This window comes from Watersipora subatra, chromosome 8, assembly GCF_963576615.1.
Source record: "Watersipora subatra chromosome 8, tzWatSuba1.1, whole genome shotgun sequence".
In the NCBI taxonomy this organism is placed as follows: Eukaryota; Metazoa; Bryozoa; class Gymnolaemata; order Cheilostomatida; family Watersiporidae; genus Watersipora; species Watersipora subatra.
The window spans coordinates 34,035,985-34,053,532 of record NC_088715.1 but is presented as its reverse complement, the minus strand read 5'-3'; the positions used below and the strand labels follow the sequence as shown (position 1 = coordinate 34,053,532).

The following is a 17,548-nucleotide window of genomic DNA, read 5'->3' as shown; positions in this document are numbered from 1 at the left end:
GAAGAACATAAATTTGTACAGTTTCTAAAACCATGCGTTTTATTCTGTTTTTTTAAAGAGCAGGTTGGATGTGTCTGAAAATAGATAAATCGAAAGCCGTGATTATTGGTATACTGAATGATAGGAATTGATGCAAGTGTTGGTCTCATAGTGGAGACGAGGATCAAACCTACTTCAGGCTAAGTACTCCGGCTAAACCAGTCACTAAATCCCTTATCTATTCTGATATTCCTTTTAAACTTAACCATCTGTTTTTGCTCATTCATTTGTTGAGTGGTTGACTTCGGTTGTTCAGATGCTGGGCCATTTGTTTATTAGTTTGTGTATTCGTGTTCATTTATTTTTACCGCCATACAATAAGTGTTCTAGTATCTGGGTTGGATATATGGATGGCGGACAAATGGATAGATGTTTTCACCAGTTGATTTTTATTTGTTTAGTTGTGCCCTGTATACAGCAAATCAGAACAACCATGCATACAAACACAAAAATAATGCGTACAAATATGAACAAAATATACAGGGTTATTAGTATAAAACAGGCAGGCAAATTCATCCATTGAATTTAACATATGAGATTAACACTTAGAACAGTTAGGAAATATCCTCCAGACACAAGTAAGACTGTAATGTGCCTCAGTTAAAGTAGGGCAGATATAATAAAAACTAGCTGTTGCGTGTGTATCAATTGGCTAGTAAATATTGCATCCTGAAATATAACAGTCTTAACAGTCCATCTTAATGCATGTGAAAAAATATATTAACAAAAATGTAAAGCTACATGATGAACATGCCCTAAAACATACGATTTGTAGTAGGTCACATTCTTCTGATCTTCTGTCCCCACTCATCTCTTATCCTAAAATGCCATATATACACTGGAAATTAGTGAGGTCTATGATTATAACCACTCACATTAATAATCGATAATGATCAATAACCGAACAGCTCATGTGAAAAATTAGTGAAAATTTGCTGAAACTGTCAGAATTGACAGTTTTAAACTGGTTTTCATCTGCAAAATCAGCTTTTTATGGACATTGAAAAAAGTCCGATAACTTCTTAGCAACATGTAATTCATTTGTGTTTGTCATGGTAGAAAAGTAGGCCCTGTTTGACTGCTTCCACTAAAGTGTGGCTCTTTCCTTTGTTTCTGCTGTTCACTTGTGTTGACTCACCATGTACTAAGTGGCTCTGACCTGTGTCATGAGAAGCTACCATGAATGAACAGTCCTCCAAATACAGGTTGGAGTCTGGTTCTTAGCAAAGCCACCGGTGGTCGTAAGAAATGTATTCAACTTTAAATTGTTTCAACAATTTCTCAAATAAATTCTTGAAACTTTCTCAACATATAGAGTTTGAGGCCCATTTAAGGCACCTGATTGGATCTGATCTCTCATGTAGTTCTTGCGTTCTATAATATATTCACACTGCTTTCCACCAATGCTAAAAATGTTCCAGAAGCAAAACATGCTTTCATACCCCGATAGAGTTCTAAATTGACCCATTTAATTTTGCTGGTTATAACAAATACAACTAACTTGTGTAACTCTGTCAGATGTGCCAACAGAACTTTCTTGTTTCAGATACTTTTAATGACATCACTGGTCTACAGAAAATGTGCGACGAACTTTTTGACACAGTAAGTGTTGCTGGCACATCAGAGAAGCTATGTGCTTCTCTACTAAACTATTCATTTGATTTTAGTGGGTGTTGCTTTTTTTGTTTACGAATCTTTGTTATACGATTCTTGCATGGCATAATTTAGAAAAAATTTGTTTGAAATGAAGTTATTGTCAATAAGACAACAAAGTTTTTTTGTATTGTTTACCACAGACAAAACTGGGAGACAACTTGAGTTACTTGTTACCCAGAAACACAAAGTTTTGCGTTTTCCTAATTTTCTTATCGCCTATTTCTCACACTTTCCTATGCTTTATTTAAGCTCAGGAATATCTCGCTCTTTCAATCCAACTGAATTAGAGAACATAAACTTCCCTTGAATCTTGCATCTCTATCTAATCTACTGTGCTCATCTTATAGTTACGGACGCATTGCCAAAATTATATTAAACTAGTAACCTGGCAGTTCAGGGCACAATTATTCCAAAATTGATTGGTGCAGGTTGTAGTGGCTGTGCATCAAGCAGAAACTTGGAAGTTCAAATCCCATTGGAAGCAATCCTTATCCTAGCCTCTAAGGGTGGCTTAATACAGAGGAATGGACACGGCTCTTATTATAGTAAAGATTATATAATATATTCTTGAGAAAGTCATCAGCTGTAGTTGGGTGGTCCACATGTTTGTCTTTTACACTCCACTTCTCACTGACAGTTGACCAATCATATAGCTGTAGCGCTGAGCCTTAATTGCTGAGTCGAAGTGAACTTTTATGATTACATTCATTGTCTTTCCTTGAGCTCATTTAATAACTCGGTGATAAAATTTTTGAAACAAAGCAAATTTATGCAAAGGAATAAAGTGTAAGCTTTGGCTGTGATTTCACCAAGTAAAGGAACAATACACTTCTTAAGGACTATAAGCAGACAGCCGTCAAGAAAAGACAACTCCGATCTGTCCGTTTACATTTATGCTAATTTACAATTTAAGCAAGTGCGTAGCCAATACATCTTTAGGTCTTATTAGCAGACAGCCGACAAGTAAAGACAACTCCTGACAGGCTGTTTGCATCTGAGCTGATGTCATAGATGTAGCGATATATCTTTTTAAGGATGTTCTTTGGAAAGGTTTTTTCATGAAACATAACGACGTTTTTGAGATTGTCTGACATATAACTTTTATTTTCAAGTTTACTATCCTAGCATTGGCAATACCCAGTAACAAACATAATTACAATGAAATCTAGTCACGGCTGCTCTGTACAATAGTTAGAATGTATAAAAATATGTTTATAACATCAATGTAAAGGTTGAGGGCTGCAAAGACATACTCCTCGGGTGAGAGACTGTACTTGTGTTTGCCTCCAAGCATTAGTTGTGTATCAAAGACCAGATATAGCCCAAATACGAGGGCTCCCATAGAGGCATAGGCTATGGTAGCTACCTGCAAATGTGAAGGATAACAGTAATGTGATGAAAATGCTAGCGTAAACGCATATATAGATTTTTGTATATACTAGTTGAATGCCGGGTGTTGCAAAGGCAATAAAAAAGTTTTTGCATAGATTATTTATTTTTAATCAAAATAGACAACGTTTACCATTCTAACTTTTAAATGAAGGTGTTTGTTTATTTCTGTGTGCTATAAGTTTTATTTAGTTTATGCTAGATCTACAGTGAAACTTGGATAACTCAAACTTCACGGGACCGAGTGAAAGTGTTCAATTTATCAGAGCGTTCAAGTTATCAGAGCACTGTCACAAGTGCATGTATTTATTAGTAGATAAATGTACATATACAAACTATATATACAGTGTACATCAAAAAGCATAGACTGTTTGTTGCAGGTTAAAAGGCCTCTTATGTTAAGTTTTAAAATCTTTTATCAGAAAGTATAGATATTTTTCTATCACTTGAGATTTGTTTGTTGGTTTAGGTGATGTGACTGCCAGAACGTTCTCAGGTTAAAAGTGGCAAAATTGATCTTGGTTAAAACGCTCAGGAGAAAAAGACACTTTTTCTCGTGAGCGTTTTAACCAAGATTAATTTCGCTGATTTTACTTTAAGTTTATTCGAAGGTTACCTCGATAATCCTTGTTTTCGAAGGGCCATTGCAAAGAGGATGTTTGGTCAAATTTATTTTTTTGCAAGCCTTTAGAAAAGTCGTTAACGAAAATATTTTGCCGATGATGGTAATAACGACGCCTAAGAACTCCTAAAAGTTGATGTTTATCTCTATGGTTCTGTATAAAGTAATATTCTAAAGCGATAACAACCGTTTCGGTAGCTGAGCCGTTGGGCAAAAAACTGTTCGAGTTATCTAAAGCAATTTATCATTGCTGACCAAATAAATCCGCTCAAGTTAACCATGTGTTCAAGCTATCCGAGGGCGAGTTATCCGAGTTTGACTGTACATCTATTTATAGAATGTTGAGGAAGTCTATTTTTCACATATTTTTCTCGTAGTAGTTGAAGCGCGCTAGCTGAAGCACGGGTATTTTAACCAATTGCTATTAAAGATAGGCAGGTGTTATAAATATGTCCACAATTATTCCATAGTAAGGAAAATAGGCTGTGGGGGAGTGGTTAGTGCATAAGTGTGCAAAATTGTTGCTTTCAAGTTCAATTCCAGTGTGGAGTGGGCTTTTGTGCATTTTTTATCGCTATAACTGGACATACAGCAAACAAACTCATCTGAACATTTATCAGAAAGTTGCCACCAATTTACTTTTCACACCCAATAATCCAGAATAAGGTGATTTGCTACAAATCATCGTTTTTGAAATAAAATAATATATATCACATAATCAACTAAAATAATAAAACTGTTACTTTGAGAACATAAATTACTGCATATTTGACAAAAATGATTTTCGTAAATACAGTCATATCTCGGCAATCGAGCTTATTGTGTTCCGGGTAAAGCGCAGATGTCAATTATCTTGTATCTAAAGTCAAATTATCTTATATAAAAGAACCAAATACAAATTAATTCGTTCACATCCTCTGACAAAACCACCTAAAACATGATAGCGCAATGGAAAAATGAGTTTCTAATTGTTCTAATTCATCACCTACACTCACAAAGTAACAAATACTATCTAGTGGTTATGTCTACAATTAAAATGGAACATTATTATGTAATATACGGGATAAAGTTCACACCTTCGAGACAGACAGTAGCTGCTAATGACGGTGTGAGAGAGACTTGGTGGCAACGGGTTCGGTACGCTACACTTTTGTGACGCTACGTAATATAAACTAGAAATTTAATTCAAACAAACTTAGCTTACACCTGAAAACAATTTTGGTGTTACGTTACCCAAAATTTACGGCAATTCTAACTTGATTTTCATTATCGGATTTCAGCACGGAATCAGGATTTTCTTTTTCCTTCAATATCACCTTAACTTGTAGCCGACCTTTTTAAAAGCTTTTCAAACTGAAATTACAAGAAAGACCGAGCAATGCTGGTCTCGTAAGCGAGCCTACTTAGCCACCTAACTGCCGCATCGGAACCCACTTGTATCTCAATTTTGTTTCATATCTCAAGGCAAAAAATCCTCTGAATTTTTCTCACATCTCAAATTTCTTATATTATAACAACAAGTGTTCTTATGGTCACATGACACAAGTGCCAGCTAACTATGTTACATCAAATGGTATTCACAAGACTGCCCTGAAGGGGAACTTACTTCACTCCTGACAAAGGAGAGGACAATTCCAAAGCCGATGAGACTAAGCAGCAACACTAGAAGCACTCCTCCACAAGCTGTGAAGTCCCACTGCAATACAGATAATGACTTATTAGAGGATCATTACGGAACAGCCGTGGTTCAGTAGATAGTGCGCTGGTATATAATCAGTAGGTCAGTAGGTCAGTGGTTCAAATCCCAGAAGGACCATTGGTGGTCTTAGGAAGGGTGTGCCTTCCACAATCACTCATGTGCCAAATCCCATGCGCAGTTCATATTTAATTCCAAAATATAGTGTCATACATGCAGCAGAGACGGAATAAATCTTGATAATTAAATACAAGAAAAACAATAGATAAACTCGACCACCTTTAACAAAAACAAGATATTGTCTTAGGGGCACACCAAATCTCTAGTTTGATGGGTCCCATTTTTCAGAACGAATGGGACCCAATTTGACTAATATGAATTTAAGATACTAAGGTTAACACTTTGTGACCTTGATTGAAATGGGACCAGATATTTAGTGTATAACTCATACACTAGCCAATTGTAATATAGTTCCGTAGCAAAATCTCTCTACAGTAGCTGCTTACAAGCGGTTTCTGAGAGTTTCATTGTTTTAAACAAATGTTTATCTCAATTAAACTATGATCTCTTCAGTCCCATCATTATGGTTTTTAAAACTTTTCATAGGTATCCTTTTGATATCTATTTTATATAATACCAAAATATTTTGAAAAAAAAATATTAGGATGAGATTTCGTGAGAGTATTTTGATTTTGCAAGTGCATTCACTTTGCAATACTTAGGCTTGTCTTTTAAGCGTAAAATTATCCATTCTTTCTACATAAACATATGTTACTGCATGGGTACATTTATAGTAACTTCTCAGTAGAGCTAGCATGAAAATTTCTTTTGCAAAATGTCAAAAGTCGCTATGTGATGTTTTTACCTTTGATTGGAGGGCAAATATGGTGAGACCGGCTGTTATGACGAGGGTCACACCAGCTGCTATAAGAACGGCGTCAGAGTCGTATGTGCTTGTCACCGCTCCAAGAAATACGGCCTCAAACAATGTCTACAAGCACAGATACTTTGAAAAACCCATGACACACGATACAGCGAAGCGGCATTGTACACAGCAGGAGCACGAAATCAACTAAATCTGACTATAGAGCAATGTATAAATGATAACTGCCATGTATATAATGTAAATATATTGTGTAATTCTAAAACTATATATATATAAACATACACCTACATATTATGTTCTAATGTGTATAAGGCTTGTACCTCAGTACAAAGCTACCAATATCTACAACTGTAGGCAATCTATCATAAATCAACAAAATACTTAACACAATAGAGGTATGCACACAATAGAGTCAGACAAACAATAGAGTTATGTGTACTACATGTGTTATACATAGGATGAATGTAATCAAGTCAGGCTTATAATAGAGTTAAGCACAGAATATAGCTAGAGACAATACAAATGCACAACGATGTTTGCTTCATGATGTTCTATCAGCATTCTTTGTTTCAAATAATATTCATACCGGCTGTATATTGGCCAAACATTCAAATGTATGGCCATTCCTTTATACGCACAGTAGGATACAATGGAGTTATACACACATATAACTATATCTATGCACAAGGTATATTTAAATATGCAACATAGAGTATTCACAAAATGAAGCATAAATATCAAAGTTATGTACTTGATAGTGCTATACACAATACAGCTACACATATAACAAAGCTATATGCAAAATATATTTATACTGACGATAGAGCTATAAACAAAATTGTGTTATTTAAACATAAGAGTTATAATCACAAGAGAGTTATGCAAAAAAGGTATGCAGATAATGAAGTTATACATAATAGAGTTATACACATAGTAGAGTTATACATATATGACAATACACATATTCAAAATAGAGTTATACGCACAATAGAGTCATTTTTAATAGAGTTATACGCACAATAGAGTCATTTTTAATAGAGTTATACGCACAATAGAGAGATTCATAATTGAGTTATACACACAATAGAGTTATTTCTAATAAAGTTATGCCCACAATAGAGTTGTTCATAATAGGGTTATACATACAATAGAGTTATACATCATAGAGTTATATACACATATGAGTTATTCAAAATAGAGTTAGACACACATTAGAAATAATCACAATAGAGTTATATATACAATAGAGTTATACATCATAGAGTTATACCCACAATAGAGCTCTACATAATAGAGTTATACACACAATAGAGCTACTTATAATAGAGTTATACACATTAAAGTCTAGCTCACCATAGAATGACACCTACAACAGCACACACATGTGCATAGAAGACAATACTTACGAACACAGCAAGACAGATGATGTTGGTAGGCCATTTCCTCCTCACAGACTCACAGCAGCTAATTATTATACTGAAGACGAGCACTCCGCCTCTAGCAAACAAGCAAAAAAGTTTATTTTTTGTTAACATAAAAGCGCAAGAAGGTGAGACTGTTACATGGTATACTCACAGAGACACGCCCCACACCCAAGATCCATGGCTGATCATATAATCTTTGCAAGCAGGCCTACAAAGGATGGGCGAGTTTGTGATCAAGGAATAACAGAATAGTTGAAATACATATACATGTAGTTTTAAACCTGAAGAAACTCTATTTTACATCCACATGGGCAGCATAGTAGAGTATGACAGGCCAAACCTACATGATGAAACTACAAAAAAACGAGCTTGCACAAAATTATAGTAGATCTTACTAGAAAGTATAGATGTTTATGATGTAATCTGACTGCCAGGATGGCTTAAGATTAAAATTTAATCACGGTTAAACTGCTCAATAGAAAAATATGTGCTGAAATGACATCACTAGTTGCAAGGCTGCTTGTCTCTCTAGTTATTAATGTCAGCTATTGTGTTCACGATGCAACGTTACGAGTCTCCATCCTGTCTGTCTGTCGAAGGGCAACTATGGATGTCATGTGTGAATTTGAGCATTCCAAGAAAGCATCTCATTCAAACTATTATGTCTCTGGACTGGGTAGGTCTGACAACACAAAAATTACACCAAATTGAATCTTGGTATTATTTTTATTTGCATCACTTTAAAAGTGTAAGTTCACCTTTAGGCAAGTAAATAAGAAAAACCCTACTTCAGAGCCTGAATGTCAGACACAATTAAACATCAGGTTGCATATTTACCATCTATACGAGAGACCTTTCATGCAAAGGAAGTGTTTACTTTGACCATGTAATACTATGTAGCTGCAGGGATAGAGTAAGGATAGGAAGTCAAACACTAAATTATTTTGTCACCATATCACGATTACGGTACCATATGCTAGTGCAAAGTGCTCGAATAACACACCTGCCTTTTATGCAAGCAAGTACCTCAACTCAACGTAGAACCAATTCAGAGAGTGCACAAAGGAAAGTGCGTTCTCTGACTTTTGAAAGCTTGGTAAACGTTGACAAATTAAATTAGGCAATGAAAGGAGTTGTCTACTCGAATACTGCGTTCAGTTGCAATGAGGGCAAATAACTCTTAATTCTATATTTTGTAGGCAGTAATGAACAATTTTGTGGTATATATTCGGTTTCGGGCAACTAATCTGTGAACCGTAGGTTGGAACCCAACTACCAGAATGCTGACAGGAAAAAATCTCAACTTTAAATCGCTCCTTTCGGCAAATCAGTTAACTCAAATTAGTCTGTAATCTGACAGGAAATCGTCAAACTAGAGTTTTAGTACAAAAAACAGCTTTCAAGTCACATTGCACCTAGATGATTATCAATAAGGAGAGCACCTTATTGTAGAAGTTGTCCAAGTTGTTCTTAGCAAGTGTGTATAAAACATGTAGGGAATAGTCGACAGTTTTAAAACCACAGTAAAAGTATTATTCAAATGTAACACTAACCGTGATAACAGCCCACTCGCATGTAGTGAGACACACGGCTAGCTCATATATTTAATAAAGTTAAATGCCACTTTAAACATATTTCAATTCTTTCAATTTACAAACAGTGCAAACAACAATATCATAACACTTGTTCAGTAGGGCAAACGATTCACTTAGTACGAGTTGTAACTATGAGTAAAGCCTACCATGCGTTCTGTCACCAAATCAGTTACATAAACTAAATACAGTCAAACATGGATAACTCGAACTTCATGGGACCGAGCAAAAGTGTTCGAATTATCAGAGCATTCAAGTTATCAGAGCACTGTCACAAGTCCATATATTTACTTATTTATTAGTAGATACATGTACATATACAAACTATAATATAAATCAAAAGCACAAATGGCTTGTTTCAAATTAAATGCTTCTAATGTAAAGTTTAAAACGTTTTTATGAAAAAGTATAGAGATTTTTCTATCACTTGAGATTGGTTTGTTGTTTGAGGTGATGTTATTGCCAGGACGTTTTTCAGATTGACATTGAAAACTTGATCGTTGTTGAAATGCTCAAAAGAAAAGACATTTTTTTCTTTTGGGGTTTTACCCACGATCAATTTTGCCGTTTTTTCTTAAAGTTTATGCAAAGATTACCTTACTTTACCTAAGATTTGTTAAGAGCAACACTCCGAGGCAGTTCACTTAGAAGTTTTACGAGGTTTTACAGTACATTCTATATCACTCACGCTTTTTTAATAGATACTTATTGAATGTACACACGTATTCTGTGTTTAGGTCAAACGATGAATAGTTTTTTGTAGCTAAGACAACGTATACGTTTAATTACAACAGTTTTTAAGACGTTTTAAACATTCAACATTCCGACGTTGATTCAACACGGAATCAACGTCGGAAAACTATTCATCACGGGCTAGCCGGGTCACGCACTCAAGGATTTTCGCCACGCACATACAAAACAAAAACAACATGCGATTTTTGTTTTGTATGTGCGTGGCGAAAATCCTTGCGCGCGTGACCCGGCTAGCCCGTGCTATTCATCGTATATCAGTATAAATCAAATTTCACCAAACCTTTAGAAAAGTCGTTGACAAAAATATTTTGCCGATGGTGGTAATAACGACGCTTATGAATTACGAAAAGATGAAGTTTACCTCTATGGCTTTGAATAAAGTGATTTTCTAAAGCGATAACAACCGTTTCGGTAGCCGTTGGGCAAAAAAACAGTTCGAATTAACAGTGTTGAGTTCGAGTTATCTATAGCAATTTATCATTACGTGGGAACAGACCAAAGAAACAGTTCGAATTAACCATGTGTTCGAGCTATTCGTGGACGAGTTATCCATGTTTGACTGTATACCTTATCATACTCACACATAGAGCAGTAGCGCTATTATACCAGCTGTAGATAGCAGCTGCAATGTTAGGATAGCATAGACTTTCCGTATGAAGCCTACAAGCAATAAGGAAAATGTGAAAACAGTGTAAAGAGAGAAGACAGTGACATGTTTAGGGAGTTTCTCATCTAAAGTTTAAAAACTCACTATAGTCTCTGCCTTAAAACAATTTTAAATATTTAAACTATAATTTAAAAATATTTTAAATATAGTTTTAAATAAAACAAGAATACAAAGAATAATAATATGTCATCATTTCAATGACACAATAAAACTCAGTGTAAAACTTGGAATACATGCTTTTTGAGTCTTGAAGTCATGGGTTCAAGTCCTTTCAAAAAGCTTTTAATTTTTCATTGATTGTCCGTTCAAAGTAAAATATATCATGGGCATATAGAATGCGATAGAATCTCATCAACTTTTATTGAAACCACTAGTAAAAAAAAACTATGAAATCCATGAACAATTTATGAGAATTTGTTGCATTACTGCTTGATCCACTTTGTTCTTTGGCTTCCAATTAAAAAACTTACCGTAGGTAGATCACAGTGGAGGTTGCTAGAAAAGCAAATACTAATCCCAGTAACACTCCTAGCTAACTCACTTTAACACATTTCTACCAGCTTGATAAGTCCTTCTCTTACCAAGTCTAATTGTCTTCTCGTTGAACTCAAAGACTGTTCTTTCTCCAACCAATGACTCTTCATCCATCTCTGTCTCGAGTGGAAAAATATTGTAGCTCCTCTCTTGCAGCAAAGACCTGAAGGCAAAAACAAGGGTGCATACATGTAGATACCAAAGCTGAGTAATCAGAAACTCTATAAACAGTTTAAAATACTAGTTAGCATAATCCTTACTATAATAAGAGCTGTGTTCATGGTGAAGCCACGCTAGAAGCGTAAAAAAGTTGCACCACACGGGAACAGAATTTAAATATTTGGCTTCCCAGCTGCAACTGTGCCACTTGTCCACTTTGATCAACTGGTGAATAATTGCGCGCATACTTATAACACATCCCAATCTCTCATAGCGCACAAGACTGCCAGTGTACTAGTTAAGATAACATGTATAGGGTACTGTTAAAGGTTGACTTGAAACAAAATTCACATTACAGTTATTTGGTATCAAAAGATTCACCATGTCTTACTCTGTTGTGTTGTAGGTGCCAATTATGTGGAAATGTGATTATAAGCTCTTAAAAGCTCAAAAGCAAACAGTTAATCGCAGCCACACGAAACCGGCGTAGTTTGGATTCTCTTTCCAAAACGGCTCAAATGTGATGTAGTTGTGGTAGATGGTTTTTGTTTACACTTTCATGCAACCTTATTCGTCGAAATACTTTCACAAATATACTTCACGCATTTAATAAAACCATGTCTATTGTTCTTACGCGTCTATTTTATCGTCATTGTAATGCTGTCACTTTTAGCACTGATATATTATACCTTACCGTAAAAAATCGTTAAACTTTTTAACTTTAGCTCGAAGGAGTACATATCATTGTCTGATAATCATGACGAGCCTGTTGGTCACCTGTGATAATCGAAAAGTGCTGCAAAAATTATTTGCGAAGTATTGGGTCACATGATCAGATTACGACTTGACGATTGAATAATGCCGAAACAAAACTGTAAAGTAGCGAGCATCTATATTTGATATGGGGTCTTCGGTGAAACCCGAAGTGTTTGTCATAAACTAGTACTACGATAAGTTTTATATTGAGCTTTGTATTGGCCTTTGAATTCACGTGAGAACATACGTGACAAGACGATAACCAAATTTCGTGGTTACGTCATCGAAATAAGGAGATTCCAATCTACGGCGGCTTTTCGTTTTTGAGAGCTTGTAATCACATTTCCACATATTTGGCACTTACAACAGAGTAAGACATGGTGAATCTTTTGATACCAAATAACTGTAATGTGAATTTTGTTGCAAGTCAACCTTTAAATATTTGGCTTCAAGCCAAGTCCGCTGCATCTGGGCCTCTTGACCACCTCGATACACAGGCCAATAGTTGCATACATACTTATTACACATCTCGATCTCTCATGGGGGCACAAGACCGCCAGTATACTAGTTAAGATTATATATATAGATTGATGCTAAAAATTAATATTAGAACATGTTATAGCTTTTCTAATATGGTGTCGATGACAATTCTGATCCTTTGTGCAGCTTAGAAAACAAAACATAACAACATTGGACGAGTTGATGAGTTCCTTGTGGAAAGTTAGTAATCTCCACTAATCATTTTAATAATATACAACAAGTTACAGCCAATGTACATGTATGTCTTACTGTTGATACTGATTTTGATGTTGTGAAATCCTTATGTCTTAAAAATTTAAAGGTTTACATGCAACAAAATTCACATTACAGTTATTTGATATCAAAAGATTCACCATGTCTTACTCTGCTGTGTTGTAGGTGCAAAATATGTGGAAAAGTGATTACAAGCTCTTAAAAGCTAAAAAACGAAAAGCTGCCGTAGATTGAAATCAGTTTATTTCTCTGACGTAGTCATTACATTTGGTTATTGTTTTGTCACATGATGTTCTCACGTGAATTGAAAGGCCAATAAAAGGCTCAATATAAAACTTCTCGTAGCGCTAGTTTATGACAAACACTTCGGGTTTTACCGAAGACCCCGTATCAAATATATATGCTCGCTACTTTACAGCTTTGTTTCGGCTTGGTCTAATCGTCTAGAAGTAATCTGACCATGTGACCCATACTTCTTGCCAAACAGTGCGAATAATTTCTGCAGCATTTTTCGACTATCACAGGTGACCAGCAGGCTCATCATGTTAATCAGAAGATGATATGCACTCCTTCGAGTTAAGGTTAAATTATTAAACGAATTTTCACGGTACGTTATAAGATACCAGTGCGGAAAGTGACAGCATTACAATGACGATAAAATAGACACGTCAGAACAATAGACATGGTTTTATTGAATGCGTAAATAAAAAAAGTATATTTGTGAAAATATTTCTATGAATGAGGGTGAGTGAAAGTGTAAACAGAAGCGATCTTGTACAACTACGTCCCATTTGAGTCTTTTTGGAAAAAGATTCTAATCTACGACAGTCTCGTGATGGGGGCGATTAATTGTTCGTTTTGAGCTTTTAAGAGCTTGTAATCACATTTCCACATATTTGGCACTTACAACACCGCAGAGTAAGACATGGTGAATCTTTTGATACCAAATAACTGTAATGTGAATTTTGTTGCTGTAAACCTTTAATCGAAACTTTGTTGAAAGCTCTTATTTGGTGTCTGAAATATTTAAGAAATTATAGCAGAATGTTTTTTATGGATTATGAGTGTGTGGTTTGACATATAAATGATATTCTTGTACATGGCTCACCCCAACTAAAGAGCAAGTATTTCAACAAATTGTATCCACACTACGGAGAAAATAGGTGAAACAGTATTTGGTAAATCCAGTTGGTAAAGTAACAAAAGAATCCCAAGACTGACAGCAGTTTATTGACAATACGCGTGACTAGTGCTGGAGTCTGTAACGACCCAGACGACTTGAAAAAATCTTGAGACCCCTCATTTTTGCTTACAATGGAATACAGCAAATATCTAGTGCATCGAACCTAGCTGCTGAATAATGCTATGCTTGACTTAGAAAAAAGTTGTGATTTAATGGGCATCTGAAAACAGTCCGTTAAGTCGCTACAGGAAGTTTGAAGTCAAGACAGATCACAAGCTTCTAGTGGCAGTGTTTAGACATAATAGAGAAAGCAAACCTGCTAAAATGTGCCTAAAAGTTTCATAAAAAATGATGGCACACAATTCTGACATGACATCCACACAAAATGCCAAGCTGATTGTAGCAAATGCCCTCTCATGATCTCTAGCATGCAAGGACAAAAGAAGTAATTCAAGATGGTTTCTCTATATCAAATGCTGTCATAGAGGTTGTTAGGCTCATTACCATTGATGACCAAGTGTTCAATGTGTAAACGATTGGTTACTGAACATTGAATACATGTTGCTTTTATCCAAAAGATATGTATTTTTTAGAATATAAGTTGCTTTTATGCAAAAGCAACATGTATTCTAAAAAATACATATCTTTCTCCTAATGTACATGCTAATGGGGTTGAAACACAGAGAAGTGTGTAAGGAAACTAGGTTCCGCAAAAACTTTCTGAAAGGTATAGAGACATGATCCACTATGGTTGACGAGTTAACATTCCATCATGAAAAAAGTAAGTCTGTTTAATAAGCTTCCAGAGTAGAGTACTGGCTTTTGTATGACTACAAAAGCATTTTCTATAGACTGCAGAGTAGTCTGTCACCACTTTTACCATTTTTATAAAAATAAGACCTTACACACATTAGTGGTTCTCCACTTTTTTTCACAGCAATGAGCTAGCAATCCGAACTTGCAAGTAATGAATAAGAACACTAACTTCTAGTGTTCTTGTTGTGTGAACAGCAATATGACATTGGACCTAACATCAAGTTAGAGTGTAGGTATTGGTCAACTGTAAACATTTGAGATGACCAGCCAATTAGCCCAATTTTTCAAAGACTCATGAATGGTAAAATGGTGGCTACTTAAGGTAGAGAAATGAGTGCGTAAACTAATTCTCACAGCCCACTCAGACAGGAAAAGGCAATCACATCTTACTGTGGCATAAGCTTGGACTCGGCTTGTTGTTTTCGACTAACTAGATGAGAAGTTCACATCTTGGATTAGGAGAAACCTTTAGCTCTATGGGGATAGAGATAAAACCTCTAAATCTTTAGGTTGTTCAACATTCTTCAGATTCCTTTTCCACCTCTTTACTCAGTGATTTTTCTCTTTACCCGTAGGCCATCCACAACAATCTGACTTTGCAAACTTTTGGACAGGTCCAAATTGTGCAGAACGATAGAAAGCTTGTGAACCTCAAAAAACTTTTAATTCACAACATTTAGATAGGTAACATATTTTTACTTTTATGTCTTGTGGACTCTAGGAAATCAACCATATGCAAGGCCACCTGTTGAAATAAAATATTACTCCTTCATTTTAAATAACCTGAAATAATCTGCTAGCTCTGTTGCACATAAAACATGCATTGAGATAGTCACATTTATTTAAAATCACAAAATTTTAAAAAGGAAAGTATGCCTTTGATCGACTGCCATATCCGAAATCAAGTGACAACCTTTGACCAATACCAAATTAAGTTTTAAACCAATCACATCACCATCATTCTCTGTACCACATATCTCAAAGATTTTGAATGTTACAATCAATAACCCTCTAGGCATCATTTACTAAATTGACAGTTCAACTATGTTGTATAGAAGTATTAGCAAAAGCCGATAGCCTAATGGAGAAACACCTAAACACTGGAGAAATTATATATGCAATATTACAATGAACATGAAAACTAATACATTAGAGGACGAGACATAAAAAACAGTCATCATATACTCATCTACAAGCAGCTTAGAAACCTCCTGTGAAAGCAGCCCGTGAGAAAAACGACATAAATTGACATGCCAGAAAACCATTAAAAGATATCCAACCTGTACCAGACACGACCAAAACAATTAGAGTTAGTCATCATTTCCAATTATTACACTCCTATGACATCCAATTGACATCATTTGACATGCCAGAAAACCATTAAAAGATATCCAACCTGTACCAGACACGACCAAAACAATTAGAGTTAGTCATCATTTTTAATCATTACACTCCTATGACGTACTTAGGACAAGTTCACTCAACTGCTAACCCTATGCAACATAAAGAGCAGAACCTAATTGCCTAAACACCTTCTCACTAGCTAACATGTATAAGAGAACAGCTCCAGTGACTCATAGTCGTTTGATCTATTTCTTTTTCGCAAGAACCTGCTGAGGCCCCTCTGCCTGCTGTGGCACGTTCCTTTGCCTCTAGAGGCTCTATTTTTTCTTACCTATGGAGCCTCCTCCATCATCAACTGATCCTCTCTACTTCCTTTCACGTGGACAACCCTTCGAGTAAGGGTGTAACCATAGATATAATAAAGGTTTATTATATCTGTGGGTGTAACTTTTATTAGCTATTTTAACATTTTGTCATTAAAATCATTTTTTACAATTTTTTTAGTTCTGTATTTTAATTGTTGAACTTATAGAATAAAGAGGTAATTTATCACATGACAAAACAAAGTACACAAACTTAACATGGTCCAAAACAATGAAATGACAAATAAAATTCAAAACTGACGTTGCGTGTGGATTCGGATTAGTTACGCATAACATAATTTCTCCATATCCACCCATAACAATCCAATGCCATACCCAAATTCAAGTGACAACCTTTAATGCATGCAAATTAAGTTTTAAACCAATCACACCACCATTCCCTATACTACATATTCCAAAAATGTTGAATGTTGCGCTCAATAACTCTCTAGGCATCCGTTACTAAATCGGCTGGTTAACTATAAAACACGATCTTTTTATTTAATATAGAATACTTGCACTCTCAAGCTCAGGATGAAAGAGAATGAGCTTGTTGCTTTGAACAGATAATTATCTTGTAAAATGAAATGATTTTAAAATTACATAACCCTAAAAATAAACGAACTAAAGTTAGTTACAAATTATATCTAATATCGACATGTAACCATGTAACAAATCCATCACAACAATCTCACTGAAAGTTGCTCTATTCTTTCTGATGCAAAAACGGTGAAGCTTAAATACTAGTTCTTTGTCAACTATAATCAGCTACAACACCACTTACCACAAATAAACCGATTGAGAAATTTTGGCCCATTTCGTGTGAAAATTTGCATCTGTTTTCGGCCTGCCGCGCACCATTCGCAGCGTGGAAGGAATTTCCCAATCAAGCTCGACTGATTCGTTAATACTTAGCA

The 17,548-nt window shown here is 35.4% G+C and overlaps 1 protein-coding gene across 1 annotated transcript; it reads right to left on the bottom strand.

The window, feature by feature from the left end:
* Positions 1–2,830: 2,830 nt before the first annotated feature.
* On the bottom strand, positions 2,831–17,500 carry LOC137401842 (protein lifeguard 1-like). Its single transcript, XM_068088313.1, has 8 exons — positions 17,416–17,500; positions 11,306–11,421; positions 10,639–10,717; positions 7,864–7,920; positions 7,695–7,785; positions 6,268–6,393; positions 5,313–5,402; positions 2,831–3,061 (listed from the first exon to the last, which is right to left on the bottom strand). The coding sequence occupies exons 1-8, from the start codon at positions 17,490–17,492 to the stop codon at positions 2,861–2,863; spliced, it is 837 nt and encodes a 278-aa protein (XP_067944414.1). The 5' UTR covers positions 17,493–17,500; the 3' UTR covers positions 2,831–2,860.
* Positions 17,501–17,548: the final 48 nt, after the last annotated feature.

Excerpts from the sequence above, each read along its gene's own strand:
- LOC137401842 (XM_068088313.1), bottom strand. The coding sequence starts at position 17,492 with ATGGTGCGCGGCAGGCCGAAAACAGATGCAAATTTTCACACGAAATGG. Across the intron at positions 11,422-17,415 it reads TCTCAATCGGTTTATTTGTG|GTCTTTGCTGCAAGAGAGGA; the intron begins GTAAGTGGTGTT and ends TTTTGCCTTCAG. Across the intron at positions 5,403-6,267 it reads TATTTGCCCTCCAATCAAAG|TGGGACTTCACAGCTTGTGG; the intron begins GTAAAAACATCA and ends TCTGTATTGCAG.